The 20,947-nt window shown below is 44.9% G+C and overlaps 1 protein-coding gene across 1 annotated transcript; it reads left to right on the top strand.

The window, feature by feature from the left end:
• Positions 1 to 652: 652 nt before the first annotated feature.
• LOC103181975 (tyrosine-protein kinase JAK2) lies at positions 653 to 20,371 on the top strand. The gene is made up of 24 exons (XM_007898796.2): positions 653 to 666; positions 4,685 to 4,902; positions 5,456 to 5,579; positions 5,867 to 5,984; positions 6,262 to 6,407; positions 7,265 to 7,562; positions 8,142 to 8,264; positions 9,106 to 9,263; positions 9,839 to 9,950; positions 10,444 to 10,624; positions 10,768 to 10,892; positions 11,531 to 11,662; positions 12,071 to 12,158; positions 12,364 to 12,497; positions 12,874 to 13,012; positions 13,706 to 13,857; positions 14,239 to 14,389; positions 14,893 to 15,032; positions 16,031 to 16,220; positions 16,529 to 16,653; positions 17,218 to 17,390; positions 17,783 to 17,900; positions 18,585 to 18,692; positions 19,535 to 20,371. The coding sequence occupies exons 2-24, from the start codon at positions 4,710 to 4,712 to the stop codon at positions 19,640 to 19,642; spliced, it is 3,336 nt and encodes a 1,111-aa protein (XP_007896987.1). The 5' UTR covers positions 653 to 666; positions 4,685 to 4,709; the 3' UTR covers positions 19,643 to 20,371.
• The last annotated feature ends 576 nt before the right edge of the window (positions 20,372 to 20,947 follow it).

Below are 20,947 nucleotides of genomic sequence, written 5' to 3'. Positions count from 1 at the left end.
TAGAATATAATCCACTTCGCAATGTATTCTGTGAAGCGCTTTGAGACGTCTCCAACAACGTGATATCGAATGCAAGGATTATTGTGATTGTAATTATTATTATTATTATTATTATTAAAACAACACTTGCCAGGCTAAGACTAAGTGCGGAATCTCAGACCTTTTGCGCCATGGATTTGCTTCATCTACTACTGCTCGGTACTGTCAAGTCTGTTGTGAAGCAGGAAACCGCTGTGCAACCTAGTTCTCTCAACAGGAAGTCTAGAGCTGAGAGCTTCACCCGGTTACAAGCAGATAAACTGCCGCTGATAAATGATGGAAGCGTATCTCTCGCCCGCACTCCTCAGTCTGCGAATTTAGAGGGTCTCGAAGCGTAGATTCCTTACAGTCCTGGGTAACAGATGTTCTGGTAACAGAGTCCCTGTCCTTACAGAGTAAGTTTAGAGCTGCATATTCACATGTGCTATCTTCCCCCGCCTCCCACCCCCCACCACCCTACCACCACCAAAATACCACCACCCTCATCACTGCTTGTGTGGCATGCTTATTATGTGCCTTTCTGACCGGGTTTTGGAGTCTGGATAAACTACAACTGAGAAGAAATTGTACTTAAAAGGAACGAACGAACAAACAAACGAACGAACGAACGAACGAACGAACAAACGTGTAAGTGGAGCAAATTACTTTTGGTGTGTGTGTGTGTTTGTGTGTTCTTTTGACACTGGGCTGTGAAGCCTTGGTACGTCCTCCCAAGGCGAAAGGCGCTGAACAAATCTAATTTGTTGTCGTGGTCGTGGTACTGTGTTTAAATCACTGGGAAAGTTGACTTGGAGAAACTTTAAGGTATTGTGTTATTGCTTGTGTGGTGTGTGTGCACGTGTGTCTGTGTGTGTGTGAGTAAGTGAGTGAGAGAGTGTTTCAATCATTGCTGTGATAAGACTGAGGTTTTCTTGGGAGCTTGGTTGCTCTTCTGGATGTGAAGCGAGGGAGAGAGAAGCTGTTTAACCAGGGAGACTGAGTGAGGGATACTTGCTGATCTCCATGAGCCAGGCAGGCTGGTCAACCTTGGGTGGTCAAGGCTGGCTCCATTGGATGTGTGTGTGTCTCCTCCTAGCTGGTTCACTAGGGGGTTGTTTCAGCTGATCGAGGTGGATTGAGACGTAAGCTTTCAAATTTCAACCCATTGGGATTCCAATTTACAACAACAACTTACATTCATACAGCGCCCTTCATACGGGGCAGCATCCTGGAGCGCTTGAAAGTGGCGGAGTCTGACCCCAAGCCAGGGGGAGGGTGGGAGGGGAGGTGGGGGGAGGTGACCATAAACAAAGATGATCAAAAAGGAAGGTCTTTAGGAGGGATTTGAAAGTGGGGAGGGAAGGGGCAAGGCAGGGGGATTGAGTGAGAGTTTTGGGGCATAGTGGCTGAAGGCACGGCCACCGATGGCCAACCTAGAACCTTCCACTGCTTTGGGACGTCTTCCCGACATGAAAGGTGCTATACGAATGGAATTTTGTTGTCGTTGTGCAGTCCTGCAGCTCAGTGGTTAGAGCGCTCACCTTGCAAGCGAGAGATCTGTGCTCGATTCCCGGCAGGGCAAAACGATGGGCAAGTTTCCTTCCTCCACACGCCTCTGTTTACCTAGTAGTAAGTAGGTGGTTAGTTGATTGGCGGATCGCTTTTCCGGGGATAATAATTCCTTCAAAAACAAAATTATAATAAATTGGTCACTGAATCCACGATTGTTTGTGAGACGCCCAAGCAGAGACCATGGGGGATGTTAGCTCTCTGAGTACTACGCTCCCCCCCTTCCCTCCCCTCACCCTGACCATTTCCCCCCTGCTCGGGTCCTGACCCAACTGTCCAACGCCTTGGGACGTCCTCCCGACGTGAAAGGCGCTCTATAAATGAAATCTTGTTGTTGTTGTTGTTGTCAGCGCGCCCGGGTTTGTGCTGTTCTTATCTGTGGTGCACCGAGAGTGATGGGAATATGACAATCCTGTGCTCAATCTCTAGTCAACCGTAGATGCGAAAAAACGTGTCATGGCTTTGCATTGCAGCACAACAACTGACATGACCACAAACATTGGAAGAAACAGCAACACACAACAACAACAAGTTATAATTGTACAGCACTTTTCACGTCGGGAGGACGTCCTGAGACGCTGGACAGTTGGTTGGGATCAGCAGGGGTGGAGGGCAGGGAGGGTGTAGAATATTTTTGGGCGAGGGCGAAAAAAGTTTATATGACAAGGATCTAAATCTACTTTGTAAACAATCCTTAACTTTGGCTCAAATTGATCAAGTAATTTTAATTTTTAATGTATAGATAACAACAAGAACTTGAATTTATATAGCTCCCCGAGGGTAGTATCCCAAAGCGCATTCCACGTCGGGAAGATGTTACTGAGAGCCACACTTTGGGACTTGGGAAGTCCTTTCCATTGGTGTCATCTCCCAAGACATTGATGGCAATTGCAGGAGTGGGGAGGAGGCAGTCAAGGAGAAGGAGAGGCTGTGTCTTTCTTCTGGACAGCTGAGGGGTTTGGGAAGCTGTTCACTACGATGAAATTGTACAGATTCAGGCAATGCCGCAGGAAGTCATTGAAAGGTAATGTGTCGTTTTGAAGATGTTATCTGAGAGGAAACCAGGGAGGTTGAGTACGGAGTTAAACAAAAACAGACAGCTTTATTCTTTTCGCACCTCAACACACGTTGATCGTGCCTCAAAGCATTGTACACAGAGAGCTGAGTGTTGTTCTTATTGTCGGGCAGGCTGACTGAATTTACAGCTCATCAAAGGATGCCCAAACAGCACAGCCATGAGCTGAACAAATCTGGACTGTGCTCTTTTCAACAGGGTTTTCATCACCATGAAAAAATGGCACAAGGGGCTTTAGTTTTAATGTCTCATTGGAAGGATGCATGCACCTCTGGCAATGTACGACAACAACAACAACAACAACAACAACAACAACTATAGCGCCCTTCACGCTGGGTAAAGTCTCGGAGCGCCTGAAAGCGGTGGAGTCTGACCACTGTAGGCACTAGAGTTCATGGAGAGTTTAGGTACCATTGGGGAGAACATGATCTCATCAGTGTGATAGGCAGCTTCTTAACGCCACCATGTCTATCTCAGATTCCATCTTCACAAGCTTCTTATCTCTCTAAACCAATGGCCGTTATTGGCGTAAGAAAATGTCACGGATTGCATTTTGGGTAACAGAGAAAGGTTCTCGTATTTGGGCTGTTTCTCGCCAATTGTAGTTAAAGGGCATTTGAGCTTCGAATAATAAAATTAAAAATAGTCCTTACATTTGATATAGTGCCTTTCACATCAGGAGGATATCCCAAACCACTTTTTTACAGAATTAATAATAATAATTCTTGCATTTGATATAGCGCCTTATCACGTCTTTGAGACGTCTCAAAGCGCTTCACAGAATATATTGTAAAGTGAATTGACTGTGTATTTCGTAGGCAAAACTAATTAAAAGTAAAGCGTGGTGACTCTGTCTTTCTCGGCGATGTCCCGCAAACAGCCATAAATGAATAATGTTTTCTTGGGGGAAATAATGGACAGGCCAGTCACCTCAAGAAATTGCCTTCTCTCTTGGAATAGCGCCATTGGATCTTTAACGTCCACAAGTGCAAGCGCAGAGGGGGAGAACGATTTCACATCTCATCTCTCGCTTGCTCACCCACACCTTCCTTTCCATCCTCTGGCCTCTTGCCTCAGAGCAGTTAATGAGTCATCCCAGCTTCACAACTCTCCCCGGCTTGTTGGGATGCTCTTTTCGAGTCATAATGTTTCTCTGTCATGGACTCTGTAACTTCCCTGTAATGATGTCACACAAGACCGCCCAACACAAAGATCACGCACTCACTCATATTACCGATAATTCGCTTCATATGATGCTCAATGAGCCAATGATTGGCAACAGTAGATTGGATCATCTCAACACACAGGGTTTTTTTCTTGGTCTGCATTCATTTTCCTTAACCCTTCAACCCCTATGTGTACATGTTGTAAAGTAACAATCCTTACCATTGTTAGAACCCCTTTCAGGTCAGGAAGAGCATCTGAAAGAGCTTCACAGGATTTTCTAGAAAGTGCAATGATTGTGTATTTGTAGGCAAACCCGGCAGCCAACGTGCCCATAGCGATGTCCCACGAGCAGGCTTGAAACAAATGACTAAATGCGTTGTTAAGACTCTTAGCAATCCATCCAGGGGATAGGAGAGGAGGACAGCCCAAGCCGCACTCAAAGAGAAAAGTCGCTGGATAGGTTTTGAAAGATCAGAGAGAGAAGGGGACAGATTTAAAGATTTCGGAAGGGAATCCCAAAAGGTAAAGTCACTGGAAATTGTCTGACGATGGTGGGGTGGGGTATGAAGTAGAGAGAGTTGACAGTGGAGGGAGTCACCGGTTGAGTAGGGTCATCGGAGATGCAAGGCTGTGGAGTCATTGGAAGATAAGGGCAACCCGCTGGGGAATGGGGAGACAGTGGGCAACCAGGTGAAAGCACTCTGGGACGCTACCCCGCTTGAGAGGGCCCTATATAAATGCAAGTTGTTGTTGTTGTTGTAGTTGTTGTCTTGATCCTTTTGGTGATGGTGATGGCATTGAGGTGCCAGGGGAAGACAGAAGGGGGAGAAAAATAATGAGTGATCTCTCTTGCAGCTGGTGGAGAGCAGTGCCGGTGCTGATGCCACCATTACGGTCCTTCAACAACATGGAAGCTGTCGATGGTCCAGCCAGTGGCCCTCAGACCTCTGAAGGCTCGAAGCTCGAGCTTCGTTTGTACCACTCTCTCAGCGAGCCCAATGGAGACACGATGGTCTTCTATTCTGGAGAATACACCGCCGAGGAGCTGTGTGTCATGGCTGCCAAAGCCAGTGGTAAGGACCTTGGTTTATATAGAACTAAGTTCGGGAAAGCTTTCCACACTGCTGGGACACCTTGTGGGTTAATATTCTGCTGTGCAATTGTGTGTGCCATGCAGTGGTGAATACCATTGCCATCCTGGTGGTCATTCAATACCTGTTGCCATGTGTTGGTGGCACCGTGCCATGCTGGGCATCGGGCATGAGTGGGTGTACTCAGCTTTAGCAGAGTCAATAGAATGGAAGTGATGACAATAATAGTAATTCTTGCATTTCATATAGCGCCTTATCACATCGTTGAGACATCTCAAAGCGCTTCATAGAATATATTGTAAAGTGTAATGACTATATTTCGTGGGCGAAACACAGCAGCCAATTTAACAATATAATATAATAATTCAATAGAATATAATAAGTTAACAATGGTTAAACTGCAGGGCTCATTGCAGAGTTGGCCCCAGTCAATACGGACTTCCTGTTTAACTCTCCAATGTGGTAACAATGGTCTCTTCAATTTTCAATGTTGAGCCCAGTGGCCTTATTTGTTATTTTGTCTCCATCTCCGCAGGGATCCTGCCTGTCTACAGCAGTCTCTTTGCTCTGGCCAGCGAGGATATCAAGGTCTGGTTCCCTCCAAACCACATCTTCCGAATCGATGCGTCAACACAGCCTGTTCTCCTCTACCGAATCAGGCAAGTGGTGGAAGTCTATTTGGCAGTGTGTGTGTATACATTGCTAACACACTATCTGGAGGAGCTCACTGTCCATATCAGACTATACAATCCATATCAAGCCACGACTGTTAGTGGGATACTGCGGTGCGCAATTCCCTGCTGTGTTACACCCACAAAATACACATTCACTCCACTTTACCGTATATTCTGTGAAGCGCTTTGAGACGTCTCGAAGACGTGATAAGGCGCTGTATCAAATGCAAGGATTAATATTGTTATTATTATTCGCATCCCTCTCTTTCCAGGTTCTTCTTCCCTAATTGGTTTGGACAAGGTGACCAGATGTCCCATCGCTGTGGACTGACGAGAGAGAGCGTTAACACCATATTGGATTACTCTGTGATAGACTATCTCTTCGCTCAGGTAAGCACTACCGAACGCATACAAACAAGCAAAGGGATTTCGCTTAGCTTTGTAATAAAGTTTTAATGCTTAAAAGAAAAAAGAGGCACCAAATGCAATTGGAACTTCTCAATGAGATTTATTGCTGTCCAACGTTGAGAACCAGTGCCACGGATCTCCCTTACTCCCTTTCCAAATAGTAGTCCGTAACGGAATCTGTAACATCTACTTGAAAAAGGCATATGAGATCTTGGTTTTAATGTCTTTAAGACCTTGTAACTTTTCTCTCTGTTTTTAGTCACGTCATGATTTTGTCAGTGGACGCATTCCAATTCCTCTGAACCTGCAGATGCAGGAGGAGTGTCTGGCGATGGCGGTGCTGGACATAATGCGCATATCAAAGGAGAGAAAATGGAGCCTGCGACAGATCAACGAACACGTGAGGTGAGAGCGCGTGACATCAGTCCGGTTTCCTCGTCTTATTCTCCCAACTTTGTCCTTGAACCTGTCCATCGGCTTTGTTTATTCTGTGAGCCATTGACGGGATGTATCTATCTGGACAGTCAAATTTTGACAAAACGTATTTGATTTCTTCCAAAACACTGGGGGAGGGAGGTTGACTTTGATCTTGTGATATTTCTTAATGGAGATGCCCAGGCAATATCTCTCCAATTCAATCCAGAGTTTTTAGGACGACCTCTTGACGTGAAAGGCGCTTTACAAATGTAATTTATTGCTGCTGTTATTGTTATTGTGGAGTCCTGTAGCTCAGTGGTTAGAGCACTCGCTTTGCAAGTGAGAGACCTGAGTTCAATTCCAGGCAGAGGGCGAAACCTTGGGCAAGTTTCCTTACTCCACACAGAGCCTAATAATAATCCCTCCAAAACCAAAAACAATAACAAATTGGTCATTTTCAATCTACGACTGTTTGTGGGACATTGCTGTGCGCAATTGGCTGCCGCGTTCGCCCACAAGTATACAGTCAATTCACTTTACAGTGTGTTCTGTGAAGCGCTTTGGGACGTCCTCCCGACGTGAAAAGCGCTATATCAAATGCAAGGATTATTATTATTATTATTATAGAGCAGGGTTGGAGTGGCTCAATTGACTTCCAGTACCAGAAGGTCCAAGTGAACAAAAGGGTGACTCCTGTTCACCCTCTATTTCTGGTTTCATCCACAAAATATACAGTCAATTCACTCTACACTATATTCTGTGAAGCACTTTGAGACGTCGCAAAAACGGGATAAGGCGCTATATCAAATGCAAAGATGATTATTATTATTACATTCTCTCCGCAGTTACAAGTCCTGCATCCCAATCCCTTTCCGCTGTCAGATCCAACAGCACAACTTTGTGACCCGGAAACGAATCCGGAGAAAGTTCTACAAGTTCCTGAGGAAGATCAGCCTCTGCGAGACCGACCAGCGTTTCCTCAAACTGAAGTACCTGATGGACATGAGGAACATGGAGGGCGTTTCGGGCAAAGAGACATTCCGCGTCAGAGATCCCATGGGTAGAAGCGAAGGACGAAACAGTTACAAGTTCATCTCCGTCTCTGGAGACGCTGGTATTCAGTGGAGTTTGAAAGACAATGAGGTGCGTCTGTAGTTTTTGTAGCAAGTATATTCTGATGTAGTCTTAGTGTGAGAATCCTACCATAATCCTTGCATTTGATAATAGCCAGTGCTTTTCAAGTCAACTGGATGTGTCGAAGCGCCTCACAGGATTTCCTAAGTGTAGTGACTGTTCATTATGTAGGTGAATGTGGCCAGTCAATCTGTGCAAAGTAATGTTCAGTGAATGACCAATTTTTTTAAACCAGGAGCAATGTTTGTCAGCATCCTTCTCTTTTCAGTTTCCCCCACAAAATGTACAGTCAGTTCACTTTACAGTGTATTCTGTGAAACGTCTTGAAAGCGTGATAAAGCTCTATAGCAAATACAAGGTTGATTATTACTATAATGGTATGTTTAACATGCACTTGAGCAGGCAGATCAGATGGGAAATATTTCATCTGAAGGATAGCACCTTTGATAATCCAGCTCTGCCCCCAGGCACTAGGCTGGAGGGTCAGGCTAGCCTGTGAGCTCAAGAGTTTTATGCGGCGTAAAGTGAGTTAGGGGCTGATGACATATGGCACGGCATTGAGCCTTTCTCATCCTTGTATCTTTCTAGCAATGGCAGCCGTTCTGTGACTTCCCAGAAATTGTTGACATCACCTTGAAGCAAGCGAGTCGAGGCTACATCTTAGAAGAAAGTCGAATTGTCACGGTGACCAAACAAGACAGCAAAGTTCTGGTAAGTGTTGATGAAAAGCTGAGTTTATGTATTTTGGAGCCTAAATCCAGCCCAGTAATAATCATCTGGTGCCCAAGACTTGTGATGGAGGGAGCAATTTGTCCTTCTATCAAGATGCTCAATTCAATCCCTGATTATTTTAGTTTCTGGTTGTTTCGATCTTCACACAGAAACCCGGAGATAAATAGGAAGTTTGTTCTAACTACAGGATGTGTGGCAGTCAGGACCACAACATAAATAGCTATAGTTGTGACCAGAGGCCTGAATTCACAACGGTTTCAGTCTTAAAAAAAAATGCCGGCTCCAATAATGTAGTGCTCCCCTTGGCACTGCACTGGAGTGTCAGCCTATGTGAGCTATATAGTGTGAACATGGAACTTGAACCCACAACCTTCTCACTCAAAGGCAAGAGTGCTGTCGACTGAACCAGGTCTGTTAAGACCACTTTGAGTTAAAACTGTAAGATCAACCCAGAATTGTGGACGCTTCTTGAATTCAGTTTCTTGTTTAGCGGCCAGAGTTAGAATTGCTGTGCTACAGTCCTGTGCTGTGTGAATATAATAATAATAATAATAATCTTTGCATTGATATAGCGCCTTATCGTGTCTTCGAGATGTCTCAAAGCGCTTCACAGGATATACATTAGCTGCGTGCCCTATAATACGCAGCAACCAATTGCACATAGCAGTGTCCCACAAACAATCTTGGATTGAGTCACCAAAATATTTTACATTTTCTTATTGTTCGTTGGATTGATCAGCGCAGGACTTTTATTAAGGTTCTCGTTTTTTTCTGGGCTTCGGGTTCGGTAGTGGTTGACTGTCTCCCTTCTCTCCTACAGGAGGCAGAGTTTCCCAGCCTGAAGGAGGCTCTTTCCTTCGTGACTCTTATCGACGGTTATTACAGACTCGCTGCTGATGCACATCATTATTTCTGCAAAGAAGTGGCTCCTCCGACACTGCTGTCCAACATCGAGAACCAGTGCCACGGACCCATCACGTATGTTCCTAGTTCAAACCCTCACAGTTTGGGAGCGAGTCACTTGGCTCCTCCAGTCAGTTCCTCTTGCTGTTTAGACCCATCTAGCTCCCCTTCTCTAATCCCAATTCTCCACTCTTTTCCCATTTCCTATAACAAACACTCCCGATGACACATTGTCCAGAAATGATTATTATTATTATTTATTATTATTATTTAATAATAATCCTTGCATTGATATCACATCTTATCGCGTTGTCAAAACATCTCACAGCGCTTCACAGAATTTACCGTAAAGTGCAGCGACTGTGTTTTTGTCGATGAACGGAGCAGGCAATGTCCCACAAACAGCTGTGAAGTGAATGATTTATATTGTCCTCAAAGTAGTTGACTAAGCCTCAGGGTTCATTGGGTTGAATTCTCTCCACCCTGTCACACCCTCTCCCCTGTTAGGCTGAAAACATGGAATGGGTCTGCCACAGACAAAGGGATGGATGTGCTTATTTGATGTTGTTTAAGGTAAACTCTTACATTAGCTGCGTGCCCTATAATATGCAGGATCACCTTTTCATTGTAAATGGTGTCACCGTCAACAGGTCAGAATTTGCCATTCATAAACTGAAGAAGTCGGGGAATGTTGCTGGCCTGTACATCCTCCGATGCAGCCCGAAGGAATTCAACAAGTATTTCCTGACCGTCTGCGTCGATGTAAGTTTCTGTCACCTACACCAGGCCGGACGGTGTTTGGTTTGTAGATCGGATGGTGATCACTGTGTGTTGATCCCAACTCCCAGCTCGGGTCCAAATCCCTGACTGTCCAGCGCCTTGAGATGTCCTCGGGTGAAAGGCACTGTGTAAATGTAATTTTTTGTTGTGGTTGTTGTTGCACCCACAATCCCACATGTACATTCCCCCTTACCTGCAATCTCACCCTAACTTAGAAACATAGAAATGGTGGAGCAGGCTGTTCAGCCCCTTGAGCCTGTTCTGCCATTCTATAAGATCATGGCTGACCTGTACCTCAAGTCTAGTTAGCCGTGCCCCCTTTCCCCGTATCGCTTAATCCCCTGGCCTAACAAATATAACAAATTTACAACAACAACTTGCATTTATATAAAACACCACTCACTGAGGGGAGTGTCCCAGAGCGCTTACCTGAGCCAGGGCTCCAGGTCTAATGCTCTTTATTCCTGCGCCACAGACCGCTTTCGGCAAAGATTACAAGGATTGCCTCATTGTGCGAGACAAGAACTATTCCCTTGCTGGAGTGCAGAGACAGTTTGAGAGCCTGAAGGACCTGCTCAGTTATTATCACGAAAACAGCCTCCAGTCGGAGGGGATCAGTATAGAGCTGCATGCTTGCTGTCCTCCAAAACCCAAAGGTAAAGGTCCTATTTCATTCTTCCACCTTGCTCGTCCTCCAACTTAAGACGAGGATTCACCACTCTTTGTTTTCTCTCTCCCCCGCCCCCTTGCCCCCACCTCCCGCCTCCCTCCTCCACCTCCCTGACTCTCTCACCCACAGAGAAATCCAATTTAATTATCATCCGGAGTCACGGATCTTCGGCTCTCCTCACGTCCCCATGTATGCAGCGGAGAAATGTCAGTCAGATGATGTTCCACAAGATAAAGAAGGAAGAGTTAACTTGGGTGAGTCCTTGAAAGTAGACGCACAAATGTACCAATGGTCAACAAGTTGGATTGACAGAAATCAACTCAAAAGCTCAACGTGTCTTTTGGGCATCACAATGGGGTAGGTTTTGTGGTATTTGTCCAGTTGGGAATCTCCCAATCTGCAAGGACTGATTTCACAGGACTGAAAAGATGACACCTCCCAACAATGTCATTGATGAGACATTCAGGCTGGTCACCCTTCAATAATCAATGATCAATAATACCTCAGATGTACTGAAAATTTGACTTCCCACCTTGCCATGGGTGTCTATTCACAGCCAGTTTGGGGGGAGACACACAATCCCCTTCCAACCCCCATAACAGATCTAGTTCCAGGGAGATCCTGTCATCCCATCCCAACCCCATTTCTTTCAAAGAGTGAAAAGTGAATTGTAAAGTGAGCTGACCGTATATTTTGCCCACAAATTACACAGTCAATTTACTCTACAGTATATTCTGTGAAGTGCTTTGAAACGTCTCGAAGACGTGATAAGGCGCTATATCAAATGCAAGGATTATTATTATAAAGCCAGTACCACTGGATCAATGTTTCTGGCTATGGAAGAGTGGTTGATTACACAAACTGATTGTACTTTTCTGTTCAATGGTGACAGGGCGAAAGTCTTGGACAAGGCTCCTTCACTAAGATCTTCAAAGGAAAAAGGGAGGAATACATTGACTGCGATTCTCACCAAATGGACGTTTTGCTTAAAGTTCTGGATCACACACACAGGAACTACTCGGAGGTGATTCTGAAGCATTGCATTTTATTCCACGGGAGTCACACAGAGTTCACTCTGGTCATGTCCCTCCCAATGGATCAACTGGTAATACTGCTCCTCGATACACAGCTGAACCCCATTTGGAAGGACATTTACCCGACCGACCGACTGTCTGGCTTTGGCTCTGACTCTGAATACTAAATTGGTCACTCAATCTATGACTGTTTGTGGTGCTGTGCACCATTGGCTGCCACGTTTTCGTCCCCAAAGTACAGTCACTCCACTTTGCAGTATATCCTGTGAAGCGCTTTGAGACGTCTTGAAGACGTGAAAAGGCGCTATGTCAAATGCAACGATTATTATTATTAGTGGTATTATTATTAATGCAGTCGTCATCATAACCCTGAATTCTTTCTCGTCTAAACCCTGCAGTCCCTCTTTGAGGCAGCCAGTATAATGAGCCAAATATCTCACAAGCACCTCATCCTGGTCTACGGAATCTGTGCAGTCAACAAGGACAGTAAGTCTCTTTTTTTTCTCTCTCTCACCCACCCTCCTCCCACAACCCTTGGTTTCTTGGCCCTGGCCCTTCTTCACTCTTCTCTCTCTCTCTCTCTGTTTCCTCTCTCTCTCTCTCTCTCTCTCACCTTCTCTCACTCTCTGCCCCTTGCCCCCCACCCCCCACCTCTTGTTCTCACTCTCTCCTGACCCTCTGTCCCTCACAGACATCATGGTGCAGGAGTATGTGAAACACGGAGCGTTGGACATTTACCTAAAGAAAAATAAAAACAAATCGCGAGTGAACATCAGCTGGAAGCTGGAGGTGGCCAAGCAACTGGGCTACGCAATGAACTTTCTGGTAAGTCTCTCATTGTCTCCTCCACCGCAGTACAGGTACCAGTGAGATAGGAAATTGTAGGAGCAAAGACTAGATATTACTTGGGTAATATCTACCAGGGGGAATTGTCTGTGGTGTAGGAGGAAGGTGGGGAGATCCACACTCCCGAGATTGAAGGAGAAAGTCAATAAAATGTATAAGAATGCAGGGTGCTATCTCTCTTTCTCTCTCAAACATCCAGCCCCTTTGCCAGAAAGGACAAAGAAACAGTTGTTTGGCTTTAACCTCCTTAGACATTCGCTACCCATGAGAGATAAGGTTGCAACACATAAGCCTAGAGCAGTGCACCTCTCCAGCCTTGCAATGTTTGGTCCTTAACCTGAGTTTTGCCCCACAGGAGGACAAACGCATTGTTCACGGAAACATCTGCGCCAAGAATATTCTCCTCACGAGAGAGGGCGATGCCATGACGGGGTTGCCCCCGTTTATTAAGCTCAGCGATCCTGGTATAAGCATCACCATCCTGCCGATAGAAGGTAAGTGTCACTCAATCCACGACTGTTTGTGGGACGCTGCTGTGCGCAATTGGCTGCCACATTTCGCCCATAAAATATACGGTCAATTCACTTCACAGTACATTCAATTAAGTGCTTTGAGACGTCTCGAAGACCTGATGAGGCTCCATATCAAATGCAAGGATTATTATTATATATATATGAGAAAAACTTATGAAAATACTTCACTTCTGGACTTGAGCAACACAGTCTAGGCTGACAGTTCAGCAATATCAGAGGTGCTGCCTGTCAGCTGAGAAGTTAAACCAAGGTCCTGTCCGTCTACCTGTTCAGGGTGGACGTTAAAGGCGTTTTGAATCATGTTCCGCAAGACAATTCGAGAAGTGAAGGCAGTTTCTCCCCATGTCTTGGCCAAGAAGAAAAAATCAATCGTTCATTCACTTTTGTTTGTCAGACCTTGCTGTGCGCAAATTAGCTATTGTTTATCTACAAATCCAGTCAATTGATACTGGACAGCAATTCTCTGTGAAACGTTTTGAATTGTTTCAATGTTATAGACACTACTTGCAATGATTATTCTTATTTCTGCTTCCGGGAATAGGTGGTTAGGTGTTTAGGAGGTTAGGTGGGATGGGGGGGGGGTGGGGTTAGATGGGGGCATTTAATGATTTCTTATTGTTTTATGATCTCTACAACTTTCTCTCCCTACAACAGTGAGAATCGACAGGATCCCCTGGGTGGCCCCAGAGTGCATTGGAAACCCCAGGAACCTGTCTCTGGAATCAGACAAGTGGAGTTTTGGCACAACACTCTGGGAGATCTTCAGCCCTGGGGATCTGCCACTCAATAGCCTGGAGCCGTCCCAGGTATGTTTCCAATCCTTTCCTTCATACGCGTCCTAATCGATTCCTCTTCTTGTTTATTGTGGAGAACAGCAACCATGTGTATAATAATCTTTTTATTTGATATAGCACCTTATCACGTCATCGAGACATTTCAAAGTGCTTCCCAGGACACGCTGTAAAGTAAATTAACTGTGTGTTTTATGGGCGAAACAATATAAGAGAATAGGAGCCCCTGTGTGTGTATTATTAGAGAACAGCAGCCCCTTTGTACATTATAGAATCTAGCAACATCTGTGTATATTATTAGAGAATAATGTGTGCAACTTAAAATGGCTGAAATATATATTTTCCAGTATGTTTCCCTTCCTGTCACCTATCTCCTTTTGCCTCCCTCTTGTACAGAAGTTGCAGTTCTACCAGGATTACCTGCGACTTCCTGCTCCCAAGTGGTCAGAGCTGGCTCACCTCATCAATCAGTGCATGGCTTACCAGTATTCACTCCGACCCTGTTTCAGGGCCATCATCAGGGATCTGAACAGATTGATCACCTCAGGTATCTCACCACCCAAACTCCCAATGATGTTTTGCTGGATAGTACATCCCTTGCATTCCCCAGTAAAGCATCTCTTCATAATATTGATCATAATCCTTTTTAATATAGCCAATTTGCTCACAGCAATGTTCCCACAAACAGCTGCAAAGTCAGTGATCTATTTTTTATCTGGTGGGTTGTTAGCCAGGACACCGGGAGAAATTCCCTTCTCTTTTCGAATAGCTCCATGGGAATATTAATGTCTACCTGAACAGACAGATGGAACCTTTGTTTAACTTCTCATCAGAAAGGCGGCATCTCCAACAAGGCTATCAGATTGTCAGCCTAGACTATGTGAGTTCAAAGTCCCAACGTGGGAGTTAGGGACAAGAGTGCCACCATTCACTGCCTCCTAATTCATTTATCTCACCTGTATTTGCTGCAGACAGGGAAGCGAATGGATGAATGAGACTGGCAACGTGCTTGTGTTGAGATTTTGTCCTGATGCCTATTTCTCTTCGCAGACTATGAGCTTTTGTCCGATTTGCCTCCCAGTGAGATACCGAGCAAAGATGGTTTCTGGAGCTTTGTGGACATGAGGAAGGCGGATGACCCCACATTCTTTGAAGAGAGGCATCTCAAGTTCATCTCTGTGCTTGGCAAGGTGGCAAATTAGTTTTTGCAATAAGTTATATTTAAGATATTCTTATATACTGTATATATATTTATATAGTGCCTTTGACATAGGATAGGTGTCACAAAGCACGTTTCGGAGATATTGAGGCACCAAGCAGGGAGAAAAGGAAGAAGGGATTATAATAATAAAAATAATAATAATAATCCTTGCATTTGATATAGCGCCTTATCACGTCTTCAAGACGCCTCAAAGCACTTCACAGAATATACTGTAAAGTGGAGTGACTGTGTATTTTGTGGGCGAAACGCGGGAGCCAATTGTGCATAGTTGACCAAATAGGATGTTTAAAGAGTTAGGTTTTTAGATGGGTTTTGAAGGCAGAGGGAGAACAGGTGAAGGGATGTGGGGGAGAGACATGGTAAGGAGAATGAATGGTCATGTTTCAAAATTCTGCTGACCTCAAATCCCTCACACACACATACATACACCTCCTCCAACTCCACCACCAAATGAACCCTGGATGGTTCATGTCCCTACCCTAACCCCACTTTCTTTACAAAAACAGGAAAGTTTGAATCTTTGACTAATGTTTTACTAAGAAGCCAAGACAAGGTGAAAGGGCAAGTGTAGGATATCTGTGAGGAGAAGAGAGAACGAGGCAGCAAATCACAAAGTGGAAATTAGATGATGTGGAAATTAAATGCCTGGGGAGAATGGGAGACAGGAGATGGATGAAATTTCCATGATGAGGAAAGACTGAGGAAGGGAAGGAACGTGAAATACTCCACATGTAACTCAGGGTGGGCTGCTTACATTCACCTGCACTTGGAGTAATGTCTTTCTTGGAGGATGAAACCTCAAGTTGCCTTCCAGATAAAAGAGAGGACCTAGTATGAAAAGAACGGTGATTTAAGACGTCTTTAAGAGAGTCTTGAAGGTAGATCTACGTCTCTCCTCATTGTATTGACCAAGATCGTGCCCCCACTCCTTACCCCCCTGCTCCCCTCTCGCAATCTCATTGACAGGGTAACTTTGGCAGCGTGGAGCTATGTCGCTACGATCCGCTCGGTGACAACACGGGAGACATGATCGCGGTGAAGAAATTGCAGCAGAGTACCACAGAGCACCTCCGGGACTTCGAGCGGGAGATTAAGATCGTCAAGTCACTCCACAACGACCACATTGTGAAGTACAAAGGCGTGTGCTACAGTCTCGGTGAGTGGCCAGCAAAATAACAACAACAACAAGTTGATGATGGGTTAGCAGTTCCACAGAAGTAGGGAGGAGAGGGGCCGTGGAGGGCTTTGAAGACGAGGATGAGGATTTTGAACTCTATCCTCTGGGGGATGGGGAGCCAGTGGAGCCGGGTGAGGGTGGGAGTGATAGGATCACGGAGCCTGGAGCGGGAGAGGGCACGAGCTGCAGAGCTCTGCAGCTTGTGGTAGGAAGAGTTAGGAAGGCCGACAAGCAGGGAGGTAGCGTGAGCTTAACTGTGTTAAGAAGCACTGTGTTTGTGTTGGCAGGGAGAAAGAATCTGAGGCTTATCATGGAGTATCTGCCGTATGGAAGTTTGCGGGATTATCTTCAGAAGAACAAGGAAAGAGTTGACCACAGAAAACTCCTGCTCTTTGCTTCCCAAATCTGTAAGGTAAGCAGCATTGGCAAGTCCTAATCCCAACATCCTGACTTTAGGAGCAGTTCAGACCTGGCTCTCTCCCAGAGGAGACTCTGAGGTGACCTCATTGACCACTTTAGTCTCTCTATCTCCCTTTTTCTTTTTCCCCTTCTCTCATCTTTCTCTTTCTTTCTCTTCTCTATCGCACTGACCCACAATCTCCCTCACGAAGATTGATTGCAGTCATTTAAATATCCACGCAGTTCAACCCCACAGACCACCTAACTTCAACGACAAAGCACAGTCTCAAAATTCCCATTGAGATCATTTTGAGGTACAGATCAGCCGTGATCTTTTAGCATGGCGGAACAGGCTCGAGGGGCTGAATGGCCTACTCCTGTCTGAATGTTCCTATATAACATGCAGTTATTGATCAAGGTCTGAACTAGAAAACCCATTAAATGAAATCTCCTCTAGTTGGCGATGTTTAAATCATTCAGTTGATCCCTTACCTAAATCACCTGAGCCAGACAGACACTTAGAAAAGAATCGTATCACTAACTACACAGAAAGCCACCTGTCTGTTTGTCTCCAAAGGGAATGGAATATCTCGGATCGAAGCGTTACGTTCACCGAGACTTAGCGACGCGGAATGTTCTAGTGGAAAGCGATACTTGTGTAAAGATCGGTGACTTCGGCCTGACCAAGATTCTCCCTCAAGACAAGGAATATTACAAGGTTCTGGATCCTGGAGAGAGCCCAATCTTTTGGTACGAGCAGGAGGTGACCTCAAGTGGTTAGAGCACTCAGCCTCGCAAACGATAGGACCTGGGTTCGATTCCCGGGCAGGGTAAAACGTTGGGCAAGTTTCCTTACTCCACGCGCATCTTGTTTACCTAGCAGTAAGTAGGAACCCGGTTGCTAATCGATTGGCGGATCGCTTTTTCAGGGGTAATAATCCCTATAAAAATAATTTACAAACTAGAAAAATGCGGTCACTCAATCCACGACTGTTTGTGGGACGCAGCCGTACATAATTGGCTGCAGGGCTTCACCCACAAAAATAATGTACTGTATGTTCTGTGAAGCGCTTTGAGACGTCTGGAAAACGTGATAAGTTGCTATCAAATGCAAGGATTATTATTATTATTATTGTGTTCAGGTATGCTCCAGAATCCCTGTCAGAGAGCAAGTTTTCCAGAGAGTCAGATGTGTGGAGCTTTGGAGTTGTGCTCTATGAGCTATTCACTTACAGCGACAGAAGCAGGAGTCCGCCAATGGTAAGTGGACCAGCCTTTACTGTGGAGCTCTGTGTTCAAGTCGACTGTGGACTCAGGTCAGGATAGTCTAGTGTGACACAACTGGCCACTCACTCCATGGCTATTTGTGGGACACAAATAGCACATTACAAAACACATACTGACTACACTTTACAGCTGTAAAGCCCTTTGAGACGTATGATATCACAATAATAAATGATACAGCTATAGCACGTTTCCTGACATGAAAGGTGCTATATCTAGGGTGACCATAAGTCCCCAATTTCCATGGTAAATCGTTATTGTGTGTCCCTGGGGCACATTTGCTCTGGCTTGAGTTCAGCAACAAACTGAGCAAGAACAATACAATTCTGAAGCAGATACACTCATCGGAGAAACACAAGCATTAATCCAGCACTCTTCTCCGTTAACTGCCTGAATCTGGAACCGTGGTGAGTTGAATTTTTTAAAATATATATGTGTCCCCGGATTTGGTTTACAAAATATGGCCACCCTAGCCATATCAAATGCAAGGATTATTATCATTAAGAACAATAATAATAAATACACCGTCACTACACTTGGCAACAGTTCTTTGGACCACATTTTGACGTTCGAGGCGTTATATACAAATGTAGCGGTTGTCATTTTAACTGGGAGATGCACTCGCGAAGGTTTAATTCTTTCTCATTTTATTTGCTGTAGGAATATCTAAGGATGATTGGATATGACAAGCAGGGGCAGATACCCTTCCACATGACTGAAATCCTCAAAGGCAATCGACTACCACTGCCCCAGAACTGCCCCAGAGAGGTCAGCACTGTGGAGCGCACTAACAGCAGTTGATCAGCCAATATAAAATGGAGTGGAGCGGGTGTGAGGGATGGGCTGTGTTGGTGGGAGTCATATTGCCTGGTTTGGGAAAGCTAATAAACCACAGGATGTCCATAGATTCCGCTTCATTCAGCCACAACAAATTACACATGAATTAGCGCCCTTCGCGTCGGAAAGACGCCAGGGGTGTTATGGAGGGGAATTTTTTCACCCAAAGGGTAATGGAAATCTGGAACTCTCTCCCCCCAAAAGGCTGTGGATTCTGGCTGAATCCATTCAAATTTTCAAGACTGAGGTGGATAGATTTTTGTTAGGTCGGGGTATCAAGGATCAAAGGTCAAGCAATGGGATGAGTGAGGGGGGTGCGGTCACAGGTCAAGTCACTTTTCGCTCAAAGACTTGGTCGACAGACCTGGTGCCCTTCACTTTCCAGAGCATATGGGACCACGTGTTGTGCATTAAGGAGATAACGACTGCTGGGAAAGGAGGGCTGAGGGTATTGGACAAGTGGAACACATGAAGGAAACCAACTAATCAGGACCCTTTGCTAGGGTCAGAGGTCAAGTGTGGCCATCTTGAAGAGGCAATGAGGTGGCGCCCAGGACAAGCTTATGGTACAAGTTGAGTCGAAATACAACACAGTTGTCTGATGCAATTATTCAAACTGCTAACAAGGGGAGAATCTGTAACTATATTGGAGGCTGGATGGTCAACCCTGCTGCTGATAGGGACAGGTGTGAAACTCACAGTGATATTGGGGAGTGTTACTTGTTCTGTGACCCATTGGCTGACTGGAATTCCTGTGTTCTCTGCGTTGCCAGATTTATGATATGATGCTGAACTGCTGGAACTGCCACCCCGAGCAAAGGCCCACTTTCACCTATTTGCAGCAAGAAATCAACAAGTTTCGGGACCTCATCCGGAGATGAGCCTCAATTGCCAGGCTGGTGCTGGTGGAATGACTTGTCAGGTTCTTGAAGCTGAAAGGAAGTCACCAGCCCTCCGAAAGTAGCCCGTGGACAAGCACAAGGCTGAATGACCTTGATCACACCTATGAAGACTTGTGGACCTTCCTTCATTGGCTCAATGAGTGTATGTATTCCGGTTCATGTTTTATTTTGCGGAAGAGATTGGTAGAGAGTGATGGAAGATTAGTTTTGTTAAACTGTAGAGTCTTTATCGTGTGTGGAAAGGAGAGAAAGAGGGTGGCGGTGGGTGGATGGAGATGGAGACTTAGCTGTATTGATCACTTGAGTTACAGTGAACCTCTTCCAATTTATTTTAAAAATGGAAGCTTCCTTTATGGAGTGGGAGAAGGTGATGGAGTACGGAAGGACTCTGGGAAGGAAGGAGTTGATCACTTTAAACATAACTTTGCTTTAAATGGCTGAAGAAATCGTGTTGTTTGATAGTGCTAATGATAAATATCTCAAGCAAATCCTGTCCCTGAATTGCTCTTTATCGAATACCAATGTGCTATTTGTGTGCCATGAAAGCTACTTTGTCTTCTGCCGAAGAAGTGCAACAAGTTCAATAACTTTCTGTTAGATACTGATGCTTATGGAGTTCAACATTCTCTTTCATAGTGCACTGGCTTATCACACAATGTAACAAACATAGAAATTCTTAATGATAATAAAGTATATATCTTTTCTCAATCAGTCCACAGTAATGCAACTGGTTAAAATGTTTTCATACAGTTAGTATTTTGCAACGATGATAAAAGAGGTTGGGAGTTGCGGGCAATTAGTGCACTGGCATTTGATCTTCTGGTAACTGACGACTGAGCAGATGGACTAAAAGCTTCTTTCATCATTGCTGGGGTACATGAAATACAGTCTTATCCCAGGCCTCAGTGATTATAGGTCAAATGGAAAGCTAACTCCAACATAGTGCTCAATAACCAGACAAGGAAATGGAAGATATCTCACTGGTACAGTAAGAGTTGTTCTTCTGTAATAATAATAATCCTGGCGTTGGATACTGCGCCTTATCACGTCGTTGAGACGTCTCAAAGCGCTTCACAGAATATACTATAAAATGAATTGACTATATTTTGTGGGCAAAATGCGGCAGCCAATTGCGCACAGAAGTGTGTCCCACAAACAGTCGTGGATTGAGTGACCACTTTTTTTAAAAAAAAGGTATTATGGCTCCCAGAAAACGATCTGTATATTTTGAAATGAGGAAATAATTATTCCAAACTAGTGAATTAAACAATAGTGCACTCTGCC

Source organism: Callorhinchus milii, unplaced genomic scaffold (assembly GCF_018977255.1).
Source record: "Callorhinchus milii isolate IMCB2004 unplaced genomic scaffold, IMCB_Cmil_1.0 Scaffold21, whole genome shotgun sequence".
In the NCBI taxonomy this organism is placed as follows: domain Eukaryota; kingdom Metazoa; phylum Chordata; class Chondrichthyes; order Chimaeriformes; family Callorhinchidae; genus Callorhinchus; species Callorhinchus milii.
Note: the sequence above shows the minus strand (reverse complement) of the source record. Positions and strands in the feature narration are given on the sequence as shown.